Consider the following 22,799-nt stretch of genomic DNA (forward strand, 5'->3'; position numbering starts at 1 on the left):
ACCACTCGCTGGGGAAGGATATCATGTTTGGTAAGGTGGAGGGTCAGAGAAAAAGAGGAAGACCCCCAACAAGATGGATTGGCCAAGTGGCAGCATTGGTGGACTCAAGAGTGGCAACAGTAGTGAGTTTGGCCCAGGATTGGACAGTGTTTCTTTCCGCTGTGTATAAAATCGCTATGCATCAGGACCAACTCAATGGCACCTAACAGCAACAACAACAGCCATTAGACAAAAGTGTAAGTATCTGAGCCTTTTAGCAAAAAATTGTTGTTAAACCTTTCTTTGAACTTTTGGAGTGTGACTTACATATGGGTGTATAACTTACTGATGTCTATAGAGTGTTTTAACTCCGCTTCTGCTCACCATTCCTCAGGATGATGGGCTAAGCATGGCTGTGCTTTGTTTGGGTCCTTAGGGCGCCATTATTATCCATGAAGTTTATGAAGAAGGGGCAGCCTGCAAAGACGGGAGACTCTGGGCTGGAGATCAGATTTTAGAGGTACACACGGCATTTGTTTGACCTTCACAGATAACAAAGAAAAGTCTTCTCTCTCTCTCTCTCTTCGGGTTTGGTTTTGCTCGCTTGCTTGCTTTCTTCCATCTTCCTTCTTTTTTGGTTAGCACTTTATCTCATTTGCGTTGTTCCTCACAGTGCACATTTTTGTACAGGTGAATGGCATTGACTTGAGAAAGGCCACACATGATGAAGCAATAAATGTCCTGAGACAGACTCCACAAAGGGTGCGCCTGACCCTCTACAGAGATGAGGCCCCATACAAAGAGGAGGACGTGTATGACACCCTGACCATTGAGCTGCAGAAAAAGCCCGGAAAAGGCCTGGGATTAAGTATAGTTGGTAAAAGGTATGACTGAAGAGAAAACACTTGTGGAAACCATTCAATTTTGACCTTTTGGAAATGACTGAGCTTATCTTCAGTTGTTGTTAAGTGTTGTTGAGTTACTTCCGACTCATAGCTGCCCCATATTGGGTTTCTAAAGCAAGGCTGGTGAGTTTGAACTGCCAACCTTTCGGTTCAAACTGGCCAGTGTTCCAGTGCATTTTCCTGCAACATCACATCAGGTTTTCATATCTAGAGTCTTTATCAACTGCTAGTGTTCTGTACATAGCTATATTCAGCTCACCTCCCAATTGAGGGTCAAAGTACATTGGTTTCAAACTTCTTAAGTCAGTATTTTGAGAGATTTTGAAGGTTCTCAACAATTCCCAATAAAAAATCACTTGGTAATTTTTTAATATATGCTGCATACCAGGTAATACGCTATGTATGGGGGAGCAAGGTTAAATAGGACATGATCTAGGACTTCAAAAAACCCAGAGTCTGGTGAGCATGAATGAAATACATTCTTGCAACACAGAAAAATAGTAAGTTGAATGACAGAGATGCATTGTAGGAGAGTCGTGGAAGCAAGCAAGGGATAAAAGGACTATGTGGCCCTGTTTAAGAGAGGTGGAATAAAGAAAATTTCCTGGAATACAGATCCCTGAGCAGAAGCTGAACGTGATACATGATAGTTTATTAAAGGAATTTGAGGGTATGTGTAGGAGAAGGGTCCAAATGATGAGGAAACCATAGAGGCCAACAGCATGCCATGAGAAGCGAAATGAAAGCATAATGTAAGGGGTCGGGTGGTTCATTAATGCCCATATACACAGTACCCAATTGACCTAAAAATCTCACATTTTTCTATTATTAATGAACATATAATCCAAAAGTCTCCTAATATTTCCTTCTCTTCATATCATTAGCCGCTGTAAATCTAATGCTCAGACTATACCAGATAGTTAGGCATGTGAAGTCAGCACTCATTCTCTGACTGCCTCTCAGTGAAAAGCTGAAGCTTCTAGAACCTGCAACAGCCTGAGTTAAAGTCACCTTTCTTCAGCCCTCAGGGACCCACAGTCTCGAAGCAGTTCCCAGTGATAGCTTTGTTTTTCAAACATTTGAAGAAGAGTGACTTTCCTGTCAGAATGCCCCCTCTTGAAGTACCCATTCTTCAGACTGCCCACCTCAACAGTCTGCTCACTTGTTTCCACCCTGAGATTTCTACATGCAAATCAAAGGACATTTATATCTGTGTGTTTTCCAGAGACAATGAAGCCTGTTTTTTTTCTTTTTAGCACAAGAAAGAATGTAAGAGTATTATTGAAGTCTCAGTAGGAATATGTCTGAAAAACTCAGTACTTCTTTTGTAATATAGTATTAGAGGTCCAGTTCGTGTGCAATACGGGGCAACTGAAATTTGGTTTGGATACCCGAATACTTCGACATGTGGAGTCATCAGGTTGCTGTACATTGTTGTTGTTTTGTGTCGTAGAGTCGGTTCCAACTCATAGTGACCCGATACAGGGTTTCCGAGGCTGTAAATCTTTACGGGAGCAAAATGCCTCATCTTTCTCCCACGAAACCGCTAGTAGTTTCGAACTGCTGACCTTGCGGCTCACAGCCCGATTTGTGACCCTGTATAATAGAGGACTATGCTACCAGTGCTGTACAGTAATTCATTAATGAATCACAAATTATTTGCCTTGGGAAGAGCATACAGATACTATCTAAGCCAACACTCTTGCTCTAAAGATGGGAAGAAGCAGAAAATCAGATGGTAAAATGGCATGTTTAAGGTCATGACCTTGGCAAGAATAAGAGATACAATTCAGGATTTACAGTACAGTTTTACTTTCAGTTATCTTTGTATTTTATCAAAAATGCTTGCAGTATTTTTATTTTGTTTTTAACAATTTTATGAAAGAAAGGAAGATTGGGTAAAGACTAGTGCTTATTCATTTTGTATAAATCTATCTTGTGTTAAAGTTAGATCCATAATGATTAAGTAATGCAGGAAGAGGGGAACTGCACAGAGGGTTTCCAGTGGACATCGTGGTGTGTTGCTGCTGTAGGAGAAGCACTGGCCTGCTAACTGCAAGGTCAGTGGTTCAAACCCACCGGCCACTCCTTGAAAGTCCTCTATTATACAGGGTCACGATGAGTCAGAACTGACTTGATGGCACTTAGCAATAACAGCAGTCTTTATAGAAGCAGACTGCCACATCGTTTTCCCAGAGGGCTGCTGGTAAATTCGAACTGCTGGTCTTTCAGTTAGAAGCTGAATGCTTAACCACTACATCACCAGGGCTCCTTAGATTCATAGATTAAAATAAAAGACATTACAGAAATTTGGGGTAGTCAATGGATTGAGTTGCTATGTTGTGGTGTGTTGTTGAGTAGGTTTTGACTCCAGGTGACCCAATAGGATCTAGTAGAACTGCCCCTCTAGGGTTTTCTGTGCTGCAATCTATAGGATCAGATCTCCAGGTCTTTTCTAGTACAGACTGCAGGCAGATCCAAACTACCAAACTTTCCGTTATTAGCCAAGCACTTAATCATTGCACCACCAGGACCCTTTAGTTGATACATACAACAGTTATTTTCAGTTATAATGATAATAATAGCAACAAATATTTTTGTGGCCACAGGTAAGACCCCATATAAGGCTTCTTAATTCAAGAACTATAATAGACTGACTCTATGTTCCATTTTTGCCATTTACTAGATTTGTGACCTGTAAAGAGAGAATGATAGTGCCTACTTTCACTGAAAATACAAAATTTTTGGAGAATTAATGTGCTCGTGAACCACCATTTTAATCTATGGAATAATATAAAACATAAGCTATTACTTATCACAAAAGATAATTCTGATAATGTGCCCGTGTTGCTCATAAAAATAAAACTTTTGATTACAAATGTTAGTTTTTCATTAAGCAAAATAACACATTAGAGTTAAGAAAAAAATAATGTTGAAATTTCAAAATTGTATTTGCAGAAATGATACTGGAGTGTTTGTGTCAGACATTGTCAAAGGAGGAATTGCTGATGCCGATGGCAGGCTGATGCAGGGAGACCAGATATTGATGGTCAATGGAGAAGATGTCCGTAATGCCACCCAGGAAGCAGTTGCTGCTTTGTTAAAGGTAAAAATCAAATGCTAAAGTCATGCTGTGTCATAGTCTGTAAGGAGAATGGGAATTGAGCATACGGTTAGCATTGTCAGATTAAATACTGAGTTGTCTTTATTTATGAGCTGAAATGTCACCTCAAATAAGATAGAGATAGATTCATATTTCAGTGGTAGTTACTAAATAGTACATCTATGAATAGCTGTTTTATTATATCATTATACACTTGTTTAGTGGTAATACGAATTACGAACTGAGTACCTGTTTGTCTTCAAGGTGAGTATTGAGCAGATCTTATTCTTGAAAGTAAAACACATATCCCAACCATAAAAGAAAGAAAAAAGCTAGCCTGCGGTCTCCTTATTTCTTTTAGATTCATAACTTTTTGAGTAAGTAAGTACTTTCGCATCCAGCACAGTTGGTCTTTGGAAAATGACTTTGCAGTAATCTCCATGTGAGAGCCAAGAAGTGTGCTCAGGGTACCTCTGGAGTTGATGCTTTTTGGTCTTCGGCCTTTACTCTCCCAACCCCATACCTGGCCCTTTTCTGAGCAGATCAGATTTCATGTATTCATATCTCTGCCAGAGATGAAGAATATGGGAGAAAGATTTTACCCTTTATGACTCATGGAAGGAAACAAAAATGTAATTTAGATTATTTCATTATATTGGCTTCCTAAGAAGGAAATAGTTATCCAAATCTTCCTCTGACTCAAAACTATTAAACTATTTAAATTTGACATTTAACATCAGTGTTGGATAGGTTTTCTTTCAGATCTGAAGGTAATTTAATGTGACTTTACCTGGCAGCACCTTCACTTGGAAATATTCCAACAATTATTGGTCCCATCCCTAAGCATTAGTCTAGACTTAAAAGCATTTCACATTATGAAATCTGTTTCCTTAAAAGAAAACTCTCCATGAAGAATAATTTTCTGACTCAAAATGCAAAAACAGTCTCATTTAAAAAGATAAGTTTGTAAAGTACAGAATCTACCCACTGCCATGGAGTCAAATCTAACTCATAGTGACTCTCTATAGGGTTTCTGAAGCTGTAAATCTCAACAGGAGCAGAAAGCATCCCGAGTCGCCCACGGAACTTCACTAAAAAATACAAATCTTGGGACTAGACAGATTTCCAATCAGGGACTACTCCAGTTTCTATAAAAACGATGTGTTCTCATTAATAAACAAGGTGATGCTTACCTCGTTTTCCTTACCTCATGTGTATGAGCCTGGGTGTGGTGCTGTAGGATAACCTCTGAACTGGTAACTGCAAGGTCAGCAGTTCAAACCCACCAGGCACTTTCAGAAATCCTATACAGCTACAGTATGACTCAACAGCACACGACAACAACAACAACATGTGTGTGCGTGACCTGACTAGAGGACTGTTGCCATCAGTCCCTTTGTGGTCCATGTGAAATGAACCCACTTGACAGTATTCATTAAGAGTCATTATCAGAAGTCTGGTATACAAGAGGACACCTCTTGAGTGGCCAGGCTTCATGGAGGGATTTCCAAGTGAGCTTATTGTAGAATCTGATGTAGGAATATGTATGTATATTTAGCTATAAATAAAACAGAAAATTAAAACTAATAATAGCCCTGGTGGTGCTGCTGGTTAGGCATTGGACTGATAACTGCAAGGTTGGCAGTTCAAACACACCTTGTTAAGTCTCATGGGTACCAACTGCAAGCTTTGGAGTCCATCCACACACACCTTGCTGCACTTCAGATTTGCTGGCTCCTTTGCTCTCTCTCAGCACTAGCCCCCATGGGCTAGGTTGGTTCCCATGAACTCAGGGATCCATATAACTCCCTAACTTCAGACCAGCCAGCCCTTCAGCTGTCTCAACCCATCTCTTAATTGCTGTCTCTCCCCAACTTACACTCAACAAGTGGACCCAGGTGGTCACCACAACAAACAAACCAGCTTATCTGCTCACTAACTCCCTTTACCTTTCTGTCCTCATCGTTGTGGTAGTTGTATCCCTGTAGAGGGTCTCGGGCTATAAATCTGGGTGGGAGCAGAAAGCCGTATTTTTCTCCCACAGAGCACCTGGTGAATTCTATCCGCTGGCCTTACACTTAGCAGCCCATTTCATACCCTACTCTGCCACCAGGGCTCCTTAACATTTAGTCCTAGAAGAGCATAAATAATTTCTCAACCAAATAAACTAGCCCTGAAAAAAAAAGTTTGGATGTATATAATTAAAGTTGTTAATATGTGTATAATTTAAATATTTGTTGTTGTATACTACTTGTTCTTTAAAGAAATACTCTAAAAATCTTGCATAAATATTCCTCTGTACATAAAACAGCTCCATGCACATAAGGTTCATTGCAAGGTTACTTATGTTGCTAAGTGCCATTGAGTGGGTTCCGACTCATAGCAACCCCATATAGGGTGTCCAAGGAGCAGCTGGTGGGTTTGAACTGCTGACCTTGTGGTTCGCAGTCCAGTGCTGATCCACAGTGCCACACCTGGAAGGTTTACTTATAGCAATAGAAAAATTGGAAGTAACACAACTGGCAAAAAAAATAAAATATATGAATATAGTTCCTTGGCATATACTTGTATTTCAACATGCATCTCTATAAAACTTCAAGATGACTGTAAAAACAGAAAAAGTAACCTACAAAGAGTTTAAGACAGATAATTGTATCTGCAGTATATATAAAAACCACTCATAGTGACCCTATAGAACAAAGTGGAGCTGTTTCTTAGGATTTCTGAGACTATAAACATTTATGGGAACACATAGCTTCATCTTTCTCCCATAGTGTGGCTGGTGAGTTTGAACCACTGACCTTGTAATTAGCAGTCCAACACATAACCCACTGTGTCATGTAAAATAAAATCTTATGGTAAGACTTTTAACAATAATTTAGAGGTCATTGTTGGACTTAGAGGGTCCTGCGATTTTTTTCCTTCTAATTTTTGATTATTTTCCAAATTTTCTTTAATGACCATTGATTTTATAATGGAAAGATGACTTTTCAAAACATTTTAAATTTTCACAATAGCAGAAACCTTTGAAGCATGAAAGGGATATGTTATAGATATATTAAGTGTTATAAATTTAGACCTTAGGTAATTTATATGTGGAACTCATTAACCTCAGATGTTATACAAGCTGAAAATATAAATAGGTTCAAGAAGGTTTTGATATGTTACTGGCTAAAAAAACAAACAAACAAAAATAAAGCAGAGCAATAAAACAATTTATGGATATTGCAAGTCAAATTCTGACCTTTCAACATTTGATTCATTAGCAGCATGTTCAAAAATAGCACATCCCTTGGTGCCCACATCAGAGGCAAATAATATCAATGCTCAATTAATGATGTACAATATTACTTTATGCTCAACATTGTGATAAGCATTGTGCATAAATTATGTTGCTTATCACAACTGCTTATTATAGTCTACAGTTTTTAGATGAAGAACACAAAACTGGTGGTGAAAAATAGCTGTTAAGATCACACACACAGCTAGTAAATCAGAGAGAAGATTTAAGCTAGCATATATGACTACAGAAGGCGAGGATCGCAGGCGTCTCATTGAGCTTCTTGCATATGAGACTAGATATCATTTCTTCTGCTCATGTGACTTTGTGAAGGATCATGAGACCATTTTCTTCAGTTCTTGTTTTATTGCAATACGACTTGTTTAAGTATTATTTGATAGGCGTACTCTACTGCAGTGTAGCAATAGAGAATTTGCACAATTATCTGCTATAGAGAATAAAATAAATAGTTGCAATGATTATTTTATTGTATTGGGGTGGTTAAGTCCTGAGTTACTGAAGTCATTTAGCCCATCCAAATCAGTGTACATCATGATATAATTCCTCAGTTCTCATTTTCTCTTTGCCTTAGTAGACATAGTCTCCATTTCTACCATGAAGTACTAAGACATACAATTGGTGTTGCTGCTGTTACTTTTTGTTATTATTTTCTCAATCTTACAATGTATTTTTTTAAAGCCTTTTTATTGTTTTCTACAAAGGATTTGAGGTAGCTCTGCCCGTGAATATTTCAGAAGGAAGGTGCCTTTCAGCATCTCAGTCTTGAAGAGTAAAATGTATTTCTGAAGTTGATTACGGTATTTTATTTTAACCGTCTATGAAACAACCACTCTCCCAGTGTTCTCTAGGTGCAGTCACCTTGGACGTTGGCAGAATCAAAGCTGGTCCGTTCCACTCAGAGAGGAGACAGTCTCAAGGCAGTCAGGTGAGTTGCTGAGCAGCTGTCAACGTGAAGCAGCCCACTTGTCAAAGGCACTCATAGAAGGCCCTGACCATGAGTGCACAGGGGGTCCTCTCCACAGCCTGGTCCTCTGCACGCTCTGCTCTCTTTGGACTCCTCTTGAGCAGATAGCAGCATTCCTGTGACATTTCCTAAGAGATCCAACTCCATCAAGCACCAATAGAACATGATGTTATTGAAGGTTTTATGATGGGTTGCCAGGGGATTCGGTGCCAGAGACACTGCAGTTGAGCCTCCAAACATCCCTATCAAGTATCTCTCCACCCTTCTCGCACATTAGCTTTTGGATGAACTCCTCTTTTCTTCATATTAACTTTTCCTCCCAGTAGTAACAAAAGAAGTCCTCTTCATTATCAGGAGTGATACCTTGCTTCCCTCCATTTGAATAGTCCAATAGCACAACGTGAACTCAGTGGTTGAAAGACTATTTATTGTCTGTGACTTCCTAAGCCGTTAGAGGACCTCCCAGCACAATAGCCAGCCTTCAGGGCCAAGGGAAGGTGTAAGGAATCACCATTTTTACTAGAGTGTTTTTGAATGCTAACTTTCAGTAGACCAGACTCTGAACAGATAACATATGTGCCCCAAACATAGACTCTGCATAGCGAAGGCCAACATTCTTGGACAACTTGACCAGAATTCTGCATCTAGGAGCCAGGTGCCCTAGGGAGCCTATACCGTTATTAAATAACTGTTAATTAATTATTAATATATCTGTCTGTATCACACTCTTCCATGATTTAACGACTACATCTCTTTGGGTGTTATTTAAATTAGCCTATGTTGTTGTTGTAGTTATGTGCTGTGGAGTCGATTCTGACATAGTGGCCCCGTACAGGCTTTCCGAGGCTGTAAATCTTTACGGGAGTAGAAAGTCTCATCTTTCTCCCATGGAACAGCTGGTAGTTTCGAACTGCGGACAGTAAGATTAGCAGCCCGATTCATAACCACTACGCTATAAATGCAGCTTAATTTTAGACTTTTGTCAAATTTGTTTAGGTGAGAATTTGCATAATTGAGGTGGTATAAAAATATTCCAATTATTGAGAGTCCTTACAATTGAGCTATTTTATTTGTGCCTAAGTGGCACCTCACTTCACCATTTGAAGCTAACTACAAGTTTTGATACGAATGACACCTAGAATATAGAAGAAAAGATCATTGTTTGGAGAGTGGAAATTATGAAATAATATAGTGTAAATTACTCTAAAATTTCCATTTTGGAAATGGGCTAAGAGTTAAGATTTTAGTAGTTGTTTGGTTTTTGCTTATAAGCTTGCCTCTCTTATTGTAGTTTGGGTGGAAGTTTACAGATCAAATTAGTTATTCATTTAATCATTTATACATGTTTTGTTTCATGACATTGGTTGCGGTCCCTCATCGTAACAGCCAGTCCCCTCCCTTTCTCCCTGGGTTCCTCGTTCTCATTTATCCTTCTTTCCTGTCTTCTGATATTCGTTTTGGTCTCATATGATTAAGTGTGCTGAGGAGTACCTGCCTCCCTGGAGTTACTCGTCACTCCATGTTGTTGCTGTTGGTAAGTGCCATTGAGTCCATTCTGTCTCATAGCAACCCTGTATAGGGTTTCTGAGGATCCGCTGGTGAGTTTACACCACTGACCTGTGGTTCAAACCAACCTTGTAGTCCAGTGCTTATCTTACAGCACCACACCCTGGACTCCTCCCATAGAGATTGTTGTTGTTGTTAAGTGCTGTCAAGACGATTATGACTCATAGTGGTCCTGTTTAGGGTTTCCAAGGAATGACTGGTGGGTTTGAACCACCACCTTGTGTTTCAAATACACCTTGCAGTCTAATGCTTATCCTAAAAAGCATTCCTTAGGCTAGGAAATCCTACCAGACGGTTCAACTTTGCCTTACAAGGATGTTATGAGTCGAAATCAAGGTGACAGTATCTAACATCTTCCAAAAAACCAGAGACAAAGGCTAAACTGAATATTTGTCCCTCCACAACTTGGTGGTTGTGGGGAGACAAATAATTAAAAGTTATATGTGAAAAGCTTCTACATATGACTTCAAAAAATATTTTATAGTAAAAATATTTCAATCAATATTCAATTGAAAAAAATCTTATATAGGTGAACAGTAGGTGTTCACCACCATGTATGAAAATGCAACGCCATATAGTTCAAGCTCCTTGGGAAGCCTTGCTCCTGAGTCCTATCTTATGATGACGGAAGCCCATCTCCTCAACCTATCCTAAAAGACCTCTTACACACCTCCTTAACTGCTGCCATTTGCTTCCTGATGACCAACCCTAATTCTCTAGATTTTAAGTCAAATGTACAGCATCAGTTCAGAGACGATTTGTTTGAATGAGTCTATGAAAATCAATTAAAAGTTTAGGTAGAGATGAGGACATGGAAAGAGAAAAGCTGTGTGCTGGCAGCCAGGAGGCAAGTTTGCAGAATGTGCCTTTTGATTGTATGATTGGTTATATAATCCTGCGTGCTTTTGTGTACATCAAAAACAAAAAACCAGAGGGAATAGAAGCAAATACTATTGAATAATGATGCATGGACAGGATTATAATCATTGCAGTGAAACAAAATATGATTGGATGAGTGCAAAATCTATGCTTTCCCCTGTAAACTATCACTCAATTCACAATAAAAGTTTGGAAAAAAAAAAAAGTTTAGGTAGATTGAAGTCAATTTTGTCTACCCTTTTAACTTCAATTTATTTTTGTCATGAGGCAAATTATTCCTTTTTTTTTTTTTTAAATCAGGAAATATTCCATTTGCATTGGCATTCGTATTATCAAAGTCCAGTGCTATAGGATAAACACTGGACTGCTAACCTCAAGGTTGGTAGTTCAAACCCACTGTCGGCTCTTCGGAAACTCTGTATGGGGTTGCTGTGTGTTGGAACCTATTTAATAGCATTTAACAACAACTATTATTTCTTTCAAGGTTTTTCTCACTTGTTTTTGTTGTTATGTGCCATGGACTCAGTTCCGACTCATAGTGACCCTGTATAGGGTTTCCAAGGCTGTAAATCTTTACAGGAGCAGAAAGCCTCATCTTTCTCCCATGAAACAGCTAGTAGTTTCGAACTGCTGACCCTCAGGTTCGCAGCCCGATTGGTAACCACTACGCTACCAGAGCTCATCACTAGATACGCTAAAATAATGGAATTCTAAAGTGAATGCTTTTTTAGGAGGTGTGATTACTTTGAAAACTTTCCAAACTAGCTGTTGTATATTTGTAGGTGAGTGAAGGCAGCCTGTCATCTTTCAACTTTCCACTTTCTGGATCCAGTACGTCTGAGTCACTGGAAAGTACCTCGAAGAAGAATGCATGTAAGATCGCTGTGATATTTAAGCATGATTTCCTGTTTTGAATGTTGAGTGTCCACACTGTTTTCCTATTTTAATTTACCTCTGAGCCCTTTCTTTCCTCCTCCAAAGCATAACATATCCTAGCATAGGTATAAAAATAGGTATACTTTTGAATAGAATGCTGTTCAAATATACTGTTGAGCAGAAATGTTGAACCGCATGATGTTTGGCGTTTCCCACTTGATATTTACCCTACAAGATGTACCAAATATTAGATTCAGAATCCTTTAATTTTTTTCTTTCTAAGCAGTTTGGTGTTATTTGATTTTATCCCCCTTCTCTGTTTCGTATAATGCCAATACATCAGGGGATGCCAGCGAGTGGAACCATGTTTTTCCACAAAGTTTGCAGAAATTTTGATTGGGAAAATTAAGATGATCCCCTGTGTTTTAATTACATGAAATCATGACGCAGAGGGGTTTTTGGCTGGGAGCATTGGATGAGAGTTGTTCAAATTAAAGGAACTAACCATATGGCAATCTCTGTTTTCGATGTGACTAATCGTCTAGAAATTTAGGCACTTAAATCCATGGATTTTTTTTTTTAATGCAACCATGGCTTTATTCCTCTCAGCTGTGCACATGTGTCCTTCTATCCAAAACACATTTTGTCCTTGACTCATTCAAAATGGATTACACAGTTATATAATCAGTCCTTAAAATAAAATTTAAAAAGAAGGAAGAAATGGGGCAGGGTATGTGTTGTTCCCACTGAAGAAATAAAGAGTTCCCATGTAAGACAAATATAATAATATGTAGTAGGAATGGTCAGCATCCCTTTTTATTAAAAAAAAAAAAAAAAAAAAAAGGCATGGTAGTGCAATGGTTAAGGCATATGGCTGCTAACTGTTGGCATTACGAACCTCCCCAGCTGCTCCATGGGAGAAAGATGGAGTAGTCTGCTTTTATAAAGAGTGTTGTTGCTAAGTGCCGTGGAGTCATTTCTGACTCTTAACAACCCTGTATAGGTTTCCACGGAGCAGTTGGTTTGGTTAGCTTGAACCGTCAACCTGGCAGTTCAAACTAACCTTGCAGTTCAGCGCATTAACCCACAGGGTCACACCAGGACTCCATTATAAAGCCTTGGAAACTCTATGAGGCAGTTCTGTTTTGTTCTATATGATTGCTTTGAATCAGAATTGACTTCACCACAGTGGATTTGGTTTTGTTGTTGTTGTTAAGTGCCTTCGAGTCGGTTCTGACCCATAGCGACCCTATGGTTTCCAAAGAGTAACTGGTGACCTTGCAGTTCAAGCAGCTTTGCAGTCTGGCGCATTAACCCACAGTGCCACACCAGGACACCAGAAATTTTAGCTCATAAAAAAAGAAAGAAAAAGAAGAAAATATAAAGAATTAAGGTATGCCGTTTGGAGTCCTAGTGAGGCACTCTAGAATAAGCATTGGACTGCTCGCCACAAGGTAGGTGGTTCAAACCCACCAAGTGCTCCTCAGAAACTTTATACAGAGTTGGTCTGAGTCACAACAAACTTGAAGGCACTTACCGACGACAACAAAGGTATGCCATTTGGTACCAGCCAGCTTCAGGAATTGACTAACATTTTTATGAACACAAGGAAACCTGTAGTAATTCATTATATTTTCTCTTTTTCACCTTTACAGTGGCCTCTGAAATACAGGGATTAAGAACAGTTGAAATAAAAAAGGTAATTTGGGGGAGAGAAAGCACTCTAAAGTGTTGATTTCAAAGACTTCAGCATAGGCCTTCTCCTCATAGTGGACTTCATGTTTCTAAGTTCAGATCTGAAAAGAATATGTATTGTATGTAGTGGAAATACCACGATGCAGTCTTTGTTGGATTTCCTGGCAACAGCGCATTGTTTAGAGGGAGGGGAGGTAAAAAAAATTCTTTGTTTATTCAGTATTAGCAAAAATAGCATCAACTTGGCCCACACTAAATAATAGTCTATCCCTCACTGATAAGGAAGCATTTGTCTTTAACAGGTACTTCTTAGTTCTCCTTGAAAATGACATGCGCAAGAGGAAAATAAAAGCAGCTAACCTTGATGGGCTGTTTACTGAAGGGTCAGTGGTTTGAACCACCAATTTCTCCACAGGAGAACGATCAGGCTTTCTGCTCCTGTAAAGACTTCCAGCCTTGGAAACCCTCTTCAGGGTCTATATGAGTAGGAACTGACTCCACAGTATACAATAACAACCATCATTTTTTGAGGTTTTACGCTTGTGCTCAACAGCCCTTTCAGATCATCATCATTTCATTTAATCTTCACAGCAGCCACTGTGTGAGGCGAGGCCGATGCTAACTCCGGCTGTAAATGAAGGTCTGCTGATTCATGTGCCCAGTGGATTTGGGTTTTAAAGTGTGGCCTCCTGGCTTTGAAACAGGTCTCTCTGTTTGCACAGCTTGTGGCCTTTTCACATTACTTTACCTGCTTTTCATCAGTCCTACACATGACCTCCATTTAGTGTATCCTGATCTCTTTTACTTCTTGGATGGACATTTATTTTCTTAAATCATACACACTAAAGACCTGTCTCAAAAAATAAGGTCAATTTCTTGAGTGTTAGTTTCCAATCTCAAACTTAAAACATCAGTATCGTTGAAACAATAGTGTTCCAAAGAAGCAAAATGTTGGTTTAAAAAATATGAATGACTTTGGCAACGCGATTGTGCTTGTTCCTTGGCAGGGATCTGCTGACTCTTTGGGAATCAGCATTGCTGGAGGAGTCGGCAGCCCTCTCGGCGATGTTCCGATATTTATTGCCATGATGCACCCAAATGGAGTTGCAGCTCAAACCCAGAAACTCAGAGTAAGTTCTACTGCTGTTAGAGGCAGCCTTAACACGTGCTCTTCCAAACCCTTAAATATAGGCAACTCTTATAAAATGCTTTAAAATGTATGTGTCTGCTTTTCAATCCACTAAGCCAGCCACAGACTAAAGGAAAAAGAGAATTAAAAGAAAAGAGAAAATAATGTTGCTGTATGCATATTTGCAAGTAAATGAAATGGGAAGATTCGCAGTTATTTCTCTTTTTTTTATTTGTCCTGAAATTATAACAAGGTAAAACACATACACCACACACACAAAAACGCTCACACACACAACTTTTCACAACACTGGTATTAATTGTTTTCTTTGCATACTTCATTAGTTTGAATGCCAATTTGTTATAAAAATGAAAAATAATCATTTTTCTTACATTTGATTGTAAAGTTTGCATTCGTTTAATGTAACTATGACTTACAATGTTATTAGTCTATGCCAAACTTGCTTCCAAATTGAAGAATTATCCAAATTCTCAGCACTATGATATAATATTTTGCTAACTTCCTAGCTTTCAGATCATAACATTCCAGTATAGTAATTCAGTCATTCTAAAGTAGAATCCACAGCACATAACAACAACAACAACAAAGTAGAATCAGTGCTACTTCTTCCCTCAAACAGATCTGAGAGTGGAACCAGCTTTTAGTTCAAACAGTCTAAACTGGGAATAGCTCAGCCTTCTTTGTAAATCTATGGCTGACACTAACAACTTAACCTGGGCTAAAGGGGACAGAGGTCCTAAAGGGGACAACTGATTCTATACTTAGTACAGAGGTCATCAAACTTTTCTGCGAAGGGCCAGATAGTAAATCTTTTAGGCTCTGGGAACATATGGATCTCAGCTTCCGCTACTCAACTCTGCTGTGCATAATAGTGTGCATACAGCCAAATGAGTATGGCTGTGCTCCAGCAAAAGTTTATTAACCAAAACAGGCAGTGGGCTGGATTTGGCCCATGGGCTGTAGTTTGCCAACCCTTGGCTTCAAGTCTTCTCTCATGTTTATACTAATAATGTCCAGAGCAATTGTGGTTTCCAAATAATACCAAATATTTTAGTCTTTCAGTAGGATATAATGTCTTACCCAGCAGAATTGAAACGAAGGGGAATGGGATTTTTTCTGCACCCTCCTTCCCTAGAGACTGTAAAAATTGCTCATTATGAGTCTCATCTTTCTATGGCTGGAGTTTCTTTGACTTCTTGGCATCAGTGGTTTCTTCGACTGCAGGTGCTGATAATGCATCTCTGAGATGGCTTCAAAGAGTTCATGGAAACATGGAATGAAAAGATAGTGGAATTTTTCCACAAACTTTTTGAAGCTCTTCTATGTGATATGGAAGGTAGAGGAGGAAATGAGTGTTCAGCACTGAACATCCTGCTCCCCGCGGCTGATTGAGTAGAAGGTGATTTTTTGCTGTTGGAGGCACTGGTTGCTACCTGGTAGAATTCTCCCCTTCCATGAGGGAGACATACCCGGGTTCCATTTCCAGCTAGCGTACCTCACATACAGCCACCACCCATTGGTCGGTAAGAGCTTGTGTGTGGCTATAATGGTGAGCAGGTGCCAGCAGAGCTTCCATACTACCAAAGGAGGAAATATCTAGCAATCAACTTCCAAAATCAGCCCACCAATCATCCCTATCACGGGAATGCCACAGGCCGGGGCAACATTTCATCCCACTGGGCATGAGCTCACGATGAAGCAATTGCCAACACTAGCAATGTTTCTTCCTCTCCCTTGCAGGTTGGGGATAGGATTGTCACTATCTGTGGCACATCCACTGAGGGGATGACGCACACCCAAGCAGTGAACTTACTGAAAAATGCCTCAGGCGTCATTGAAATGCAGGTAAGAGTCTGACCCCAGCACTATGCAGAATAGGGACAGCCTCAGAACAGAGTGAGTTTTCATGGTAGACCCGTAAAAATGAGTAAATCCCTGGCTATTATTTTATTTAATATTCGCCTTAAACAGCAGTGATTAAATTGAGAGTTCCAGGAAAGTACAATATGAAACACATTTCCTGAATCTTTTATTGTTTCACACACTGTATCTAAATGGGAAAAAAAGAAACAAACAAAAATATAAAGCCTTAGCAGTAAATGATTCATTTGCTAGAATTTTAAGTGGTGTGAGTGCATTTTAAGGATATTAAAAAAAATAATAATACATGAGGCGCTGCTTTAAAAGCATCAAAGAACTTTGTACAATTGAATTAGTAGAATTATTTTTTGCTCAGTTAAAGTGACCTCTGGACCTTGCGAGATTTCTCTCTTGGGTTGTATTTAATATTAACAGAAATCCTTAAGTTGGTAAGATATACATTTCAATCTCAATTCTCTTGTTGAAGAAAAATTGCAAGTGTCTGTTAGCCTTGTGAACACATGTTCTTGTCTTTACACTTCCTTTTCTGATGCACAGGTGGTTGCTGGGGGAGAGGTGAGCGTGATCACAGGTCAACAGGATCCTGCCAATTCTAGTCTCGCTCTCACAGGGCTGACCTCAAGCAGTGTATTTCAGGATGACTTAGGGTGAGCTCCTAGTTTGTGATTTGTTTATACTCTTGTCATTTATGGAAAAAATTCCCCTGACAGTTACACCCTCAGGCCCATGTTCTCAGCGTTCATATAGAAGTGTAAAAAAACAGAAGATGAGGTATGAAATACTAAAACCAATTGCTTCTAAACTGTTAAATAATGATGGTATGGATTTCGGCCACCAAAGATAGATAGACAGACAGATAGATAAATGAGAGATAGACTGTCATTGTTGTTACGTGCTGTTGAGTCAGTTCCAACTCATAGTGACCCTTGTAGAGTTTCTAAGAAGTGACTGTTGTTGTTACGTGCCGTGGAGTCGGTTCTGACTCATAGCAATCCTGTACAGGGTTTCCGAGGCTGTAAATCTTACGGGAACAGAAAGCCTCATCTTTGTCCCACGGAACAGCTGGTAGTTTCGAACTGCTGACCATGAGATTAGCAGCCCGATTCGTAACCACTACGCTACCAGAGCTCCTTAAGAAGTGACTAGTGGGTTTAAACTCCTGACTTGTGATTAGGAGTCCAGTGCTAATCCTAACCACACCAAGGCTCCTGCAAGAAAGACAGATGGATGGATGGATGGGTGATTGGATAGATAGATAAATAGATGGATAATTAGATAGATAGATGCATAGATAGATAGATATAGATAGATGGATGGATGGATGGATAGATAGATGCATAGATGCATAGATAGATAGGTAGATAGATAGATAGATAAAATGATGTAGACATGGATAAAAGCAGACATGTCTGCCTGTACCTTCTCTCATGTCCAAATCTCAGATTCTTTAGGGGATGTTTTAGTCTCTGTTTTATCACTCTGCAAAATAAAACAAGTTAAATCTACTCTTAAAAATTCCAACATCGCCTACTCATTTATTAAACATCTTTTGGTTGAAAAAATAGTCACAGACTTGAGTATAAAAGTATTAAAAATACAGAGGAAGAGAAGAGGGGCAAGGTGAAAATTTTTAAATAATTTGATGCAACAATTACATTATTTATAGAGTCCTGGTGTGGCTCTTTAGGTTTGGCACCAATTGCTAACTATAAGGTTGGTGGTTCAAACCCATTCACTCCTTGGAAACATTATACAGGGTCACAATGATTCGGAACTGACTCAACGGCATTGAACAACAACAACAGGTACATTATTTGAAGTTCTGTTGTAGAGTTGTAGGATAATCACTGGGCTGCTAACTACAAGATTGGTAGTTCAAACCCACCAACCACTCCTTGGAAACCCTATACACGGTTGCTATGAATCCGAACCAACTGGACAGCACCTAACAACAATAAAACAATCACATTACTTTCCTTAAAGGAGTTTGGTGGGCGAGTGCTTAAATACTTGACTACTAAATGAAACATCAGTGGTTCAAACCCACCAGCCACTTCATATGAGAACAATATGGTGGTCTGCTCCCATAAAGATTCCAAATTTGGAAACCCTCGGAGGCAGTTCTACTCTGTCCAGTAGAGTCACTACGAGTAGAAATTGACTTGGCAGCAATGGGTTTTGGTGTTGGTATTATAATATTTGTAATTGCTCTGAGTTTTGGAATACTGACACTTAAGACTTTCTGTGCTTTAAAAAAAAAAAAACAACTGTAAGGAGAATGAGTTTTTCCATGCAACAGGAACATGCAGTGAACATGTTTGTGTTTGTTTTTTTGATAGTATCTTTTTTTTTTTGAAGTTTTTATTGTGAATTATGTAGGTTACATGTGAGAACATCAGTTTCACATTCATCCTATCATATTCTGTTTCATTGCAATGATTACAATCCCCTCCATGCATCATCAAATAACCAAAGGGTACACCCCACAGGCCCACCCACCCCTAGCTGTCAGTACACGGTCCCTTTCCCTCCCTGAGTCCAGTGCCCCCAGCTGCTCCATCTGTCCATGTCATCATCTCTGTCCCCATCCCTAGCATCACTGTTTCTCTGGGTAGGGTTCCACTCTCCTCTCTTTTCACTTGAAGGTCCCAGGGACCTCCGGTCCAGGGCTGCAAAGTCAATCACTCCCCTCCTTTTGTCAAAAAACATCTACCTCTACATTTCCGACCCTCACAGTCAGTCCTCATGGCAATTATTCACTATTGTACCACAAGAGTCCTATCCCCATTTCCTTTCACTAGCCCGGTCCCAACAGATTGGAAATCATTCAGTGGAGATTCTACCTTCCCCTGCCCCGTCTGGAACTAGGCTCCCTCTTGAAAGCTTGTAAGCCAGTCACTTCTTGCCTTTAGAGGCCCCCCTCCCCCCGCCATTCTGGGTAGGCAATGTCTATGTTGCCCATCCCTGTCAACCCTGTGTAGATTTTGAACATGTCATTTTAAGGAATTTAAATGATTAATGATTAGAATTAGAGTGTTAGGAAGATTTTACTAAATTATGCAAATTGAAAATACTGAACACAGCATGTACTAACAATTCAAGAATCCCAAAAATATCCAGAATATACCCGCTGTCACCAGTAGAGAATTATGCTAGCTCTTGGTTTCTGCTGTTGTTGTTAAGTGTCATCAAGTTGGTTCTGACCCATAGAGACTCTGCATATGTTTTCCAAGGAGCTGCCGGTGAGCTCCAACCTCCAAGTTGGCAGTTCAAACCAACTTTGCAGTCCAACGCATTAACCCGCAGTGCCACACCAGGACTCCACCTATACTTTATAGGTTCACACTTATATGTATATGTATAAATTTTAAATTTCAAATCCTCTTTTTTTCCCCACCCTTTATTGTAGACCTCCTCAGTGCAAGTCTATTACGCTCGACCGAGGGCCTGACGGGTTAGGCTTCAGTATAGTAGGAGGGTACGGAAGTCCTCATGGAGACTTACCCATTTATGTTAAAACCGTGTTTGCAAAGGTAAGCTTGCACGTTCCAACGTTTGCTTCCCCCAAAACACACTCCAAGAATGGTCAGCAACTGGTCCATCAGCTGATGCCTGAGGTAACGCCAAAATGCAAACATTTGCATTTGGAGCTTCCTTCTGGTGTGTCTCTGCAGGTAAATTTGCTGGACTGCAAGATCTGTTTGAACTCCAAGGTCAGCGCAGTGGACTCCATGGCACTTAACAGCAACAACACTGGTCATTAAATGTTTTTGTCCAATTTGAGGCTTCTTGTTGTTGTTAAGTGCCATCAAGTCAGTTCCAACTCTGCGATCCTGTATAGGATTTCCAAGGAGCAGCAGGTGAGCTTGAACCACTGACCTTGCAGTTCAAGCTGACTATGCAGTCCAGTACATCGACCCGCAGCACCACACCAGGACTCCAGTTTGAAGCTTAGTGATGTTTAAAGGAAAACAGACTCAAAGCGAAATTCCATGAAAACTCTTGACAATATACATAGAAGTATTAGTGAACTTAAGTTAAGACAATAAGGCCTGTTTTTTGTTTTGTTTTTTTCTTTTCCCTTTTTTCCTTTTCAAGAAAGTTGCATGTCTTTATGAAAATGGGACATTTTCTATACGAATGCATTAGAATGCTGGCTTTTATTAGCATTTACTTTTCTCATGTGAAAAATAAATACTTACAAGAAGAGTAAATAAAATGCATGTGCAGATGACTAATGAGATATTTATTTTACAAATTGACTTCGATTTTAAAAAAATAATAACTACCCGTCCAAATCTGAAGAACATCCAGCAGCCCTGTCACCTACATGAAATCACTTATTTGCTAACAAGTGAGTCAATAAAATAAAAAAAATTTTTGTAATTTATTAGTAAACTGTTCTAATATGAATAATGCTTATAATAAATAGAGCTATTGCAAAACACTATTTGAAGCTGTTAAAATAATTTAAAGTCATATAATTATCATTAACATAGTGTTTCTTGTTGGCAAGTGCCATGAGTCACTTCTGAGTCATAGGGATTCTGTACAGGGTTTCTAAGGAGTGGCTGATGGGGTTGAACCGCTGGTCTTGGGGTTAGCAACCCAGAGCTTATCCTAGAACACCACACCAGGACACCAAGTCAGACAGACTGTCCTGCAGATAAAACTCCCAAACCCCACAATTTTACAATACAAAAAGGCAAAAATGAATGCCAACGCTGAGAGAAGATTCTATACTATTAGTGCTGTGGTCCTTTAAAGAAAGTACCAGCCTATGGGAATTACAGTCTATTATTTTTAAAAACAATCATTATTGTTTATTATTCACTAGTTTAAACTGCTGTATGAACAGCAAGTTAGCTGTAGGTTTAATTTTTGAGATTTTTTTTTTTTTAAGCTGTTGGTGTGTCCAAAAATATGAACAGCATTTGTCAGGGGATAGAAGAGTTATGTAGCTCTTTTCTTCAGCTGAGGAACAATTTATTTAAGGCATGCTAGTTAGAACATATTTTAAGAATTTCATCATTATGGATTCCTCATTAACTTTTTTCCATATTTCTAATCTTATATTTAATTGCACAATTGCCTACTCTAAGCACGCCTTCGCACGGGGCTCTTTTTCAAACAGCAATGTCTGTATTTAATCTCAGTCATTTAGTGCCCAGAAGGAATAGGAAGGGGTGCTGTGGGTTAATGTGCCAGACTGTAAAGCCATTTGAACCGCAAGGTTGGCGGTTCAAGCTCACCAGCTGCTCCTTGGAAACTCTATGTGGGGTTGCTATGGGTCAGAATCGACTCAACGGCACTTAACAACAACATTTACCTTTGGGAGCCCTGATGTGGCTCTGTGGTTTTAATGCACCAGACTGCAAAGCCATTTGAACTGCAAGGTTGGTGGTTCAAGCTCACCAGCTGCTCCTCAGAAACCCTATACAGGGCCGCAATGGGTTGGAACTGACTCAATGGCACTTAACAACAACAATCTACCTTTGGGAAGCAGAGAATCAATACAGTTTGAGCAGCCTTTTCAAAACCATAGAGCAATTAAGAATTTGCAGTGGGTTTTAACCTCAGAACCTGGCTTTGACAATGTGCAGGTGGACTTTGAATATTGGCTTTGCTTCTGCAAACATTTGGGTTTTGTGGGTCACATGTCCTTGTCGTCTAAAATGGATTTTCTTTCTACCTGATCCCTCTGTCTTCTTTATAGAGTAGAAAATTCAGGATTCTATGAAATCATTCCTATGAGGCAAATTCCCAAATATTCTTGATTAATTTGAGAACCCAACAACTGCTGTGCTGAACAGCCAAAAAACAACATCCAACTAATCTACTGCCTGCTGGATGCTCTCTCAAATTGGACTCTCAATGCGAAAACCATTTCGCAGAAGGCTTCCTTTGTGTGTGTTCATCCTTGCTTAATGGTTCTGGAGCACCGGAAGCAAAGCGTGCACGCACAAAGCAATTTACATTCTTGTTTAGCTCCTGTTCTGTTGTGTAGCTGCAAGGCAGCGTTTTCTGAGAAGTAAACACGCCTACTTCAAATTGCAGGGAGCAGCCTCGGAAGATGGGCGTCTAAAAAGGGGCGATCAGATCATCGCCGTCAATGGGCAGAGTCTTGAAGGAGTAACCCATGAAGAAGCTGTAGCTATCCTTAAGAGGACAAAGGGCACTGTCACATTGATGGTTCTCTCCTGAAATACCACCCGACTGCAGTCACCCAGTCCCCTGGTGACATTCTATGCCATACAGAAAATGGAAAACTTTTCTCAGGCTGTGTTCATTGGGCTCTTCAAAAGTGTAGAGGAGAAAAATGAACATTTAAGCTTGTTTGTCACTTGGTTTTCAGTTTTCCTTTCCCCTTACTTCTTAAAAACCTAAGCTCAATGAAAAGAAATATTTGATAAGTAAATCTGTTTTTTCTTTGTGAAGGTATCTGACATTTTTGTAGTTAAATGGAAAAAAAGTGTTATGTGTTGAACTGAAGAGTGATG

General features: G+C 39.5%; 1 protein-coding gene across 1 annotated transcript in view; it reads left to right on the plus strand.

The window, feature by feature from the left end:
* Positions 1-22,503, plus strand: part of MPDZ (multiple PDZ domain protein) — a 236,534-nt gene extending 214,031 nt beyond the window's left edge. The window contains exons 35-44 of the mRNA XM_006864508.1: positions 416-499; positions 670-863; positions 3,843-3,990; positions 11,480-11,570; positions 13,229-13,272; positions 14,276-14,398; positions 16,159-16,263; positions 16,837-16,946; positions 19,709-19,832; positions 22,357-22,503. Coding sequence (XP_006864570.1) covers positions 416-499; positions 670-863; positions 3,843-3,990; positions 11,480-11,570; positions 13,229-13,272; positions 14,276-14,398; positions 16,159-16,263; positions 16,837-16,946; positions 19,709-19,832; positions 22,357-22,503 — 1,170 coding nt within the window. The remainder of the gene's footprint in view (positions 1-415; positions 500-669; positions 864-3,842; positions 3,991-11,479; positions 11,571-13,228; positions 13,273-14,275; positions 14,399-16,158; positions 16,264-16,836; positions 16,947-19,708; positions 19,833-22,356) is intronic.
* The last annotated feature ends 296 nt before the right edge of the window (positions 22,504-22,799 follow it).

This window comes from Chrysochloris asiatica, unplaced genomic scaffold (assembly GCF_000296735.1).
Source record: "Chrysochloris asiatica unplaced genomic scaffold, ChrAsi1.0 scaffold00065, whole genome shotgun sequence".
Taxonomy (NCBI): Eukaryota; Metazoa; Chordata; class Mammalia; order Afrosoricida; family Chrysochloridae; genus Chrysochloris; species Chrysochloris asiatica.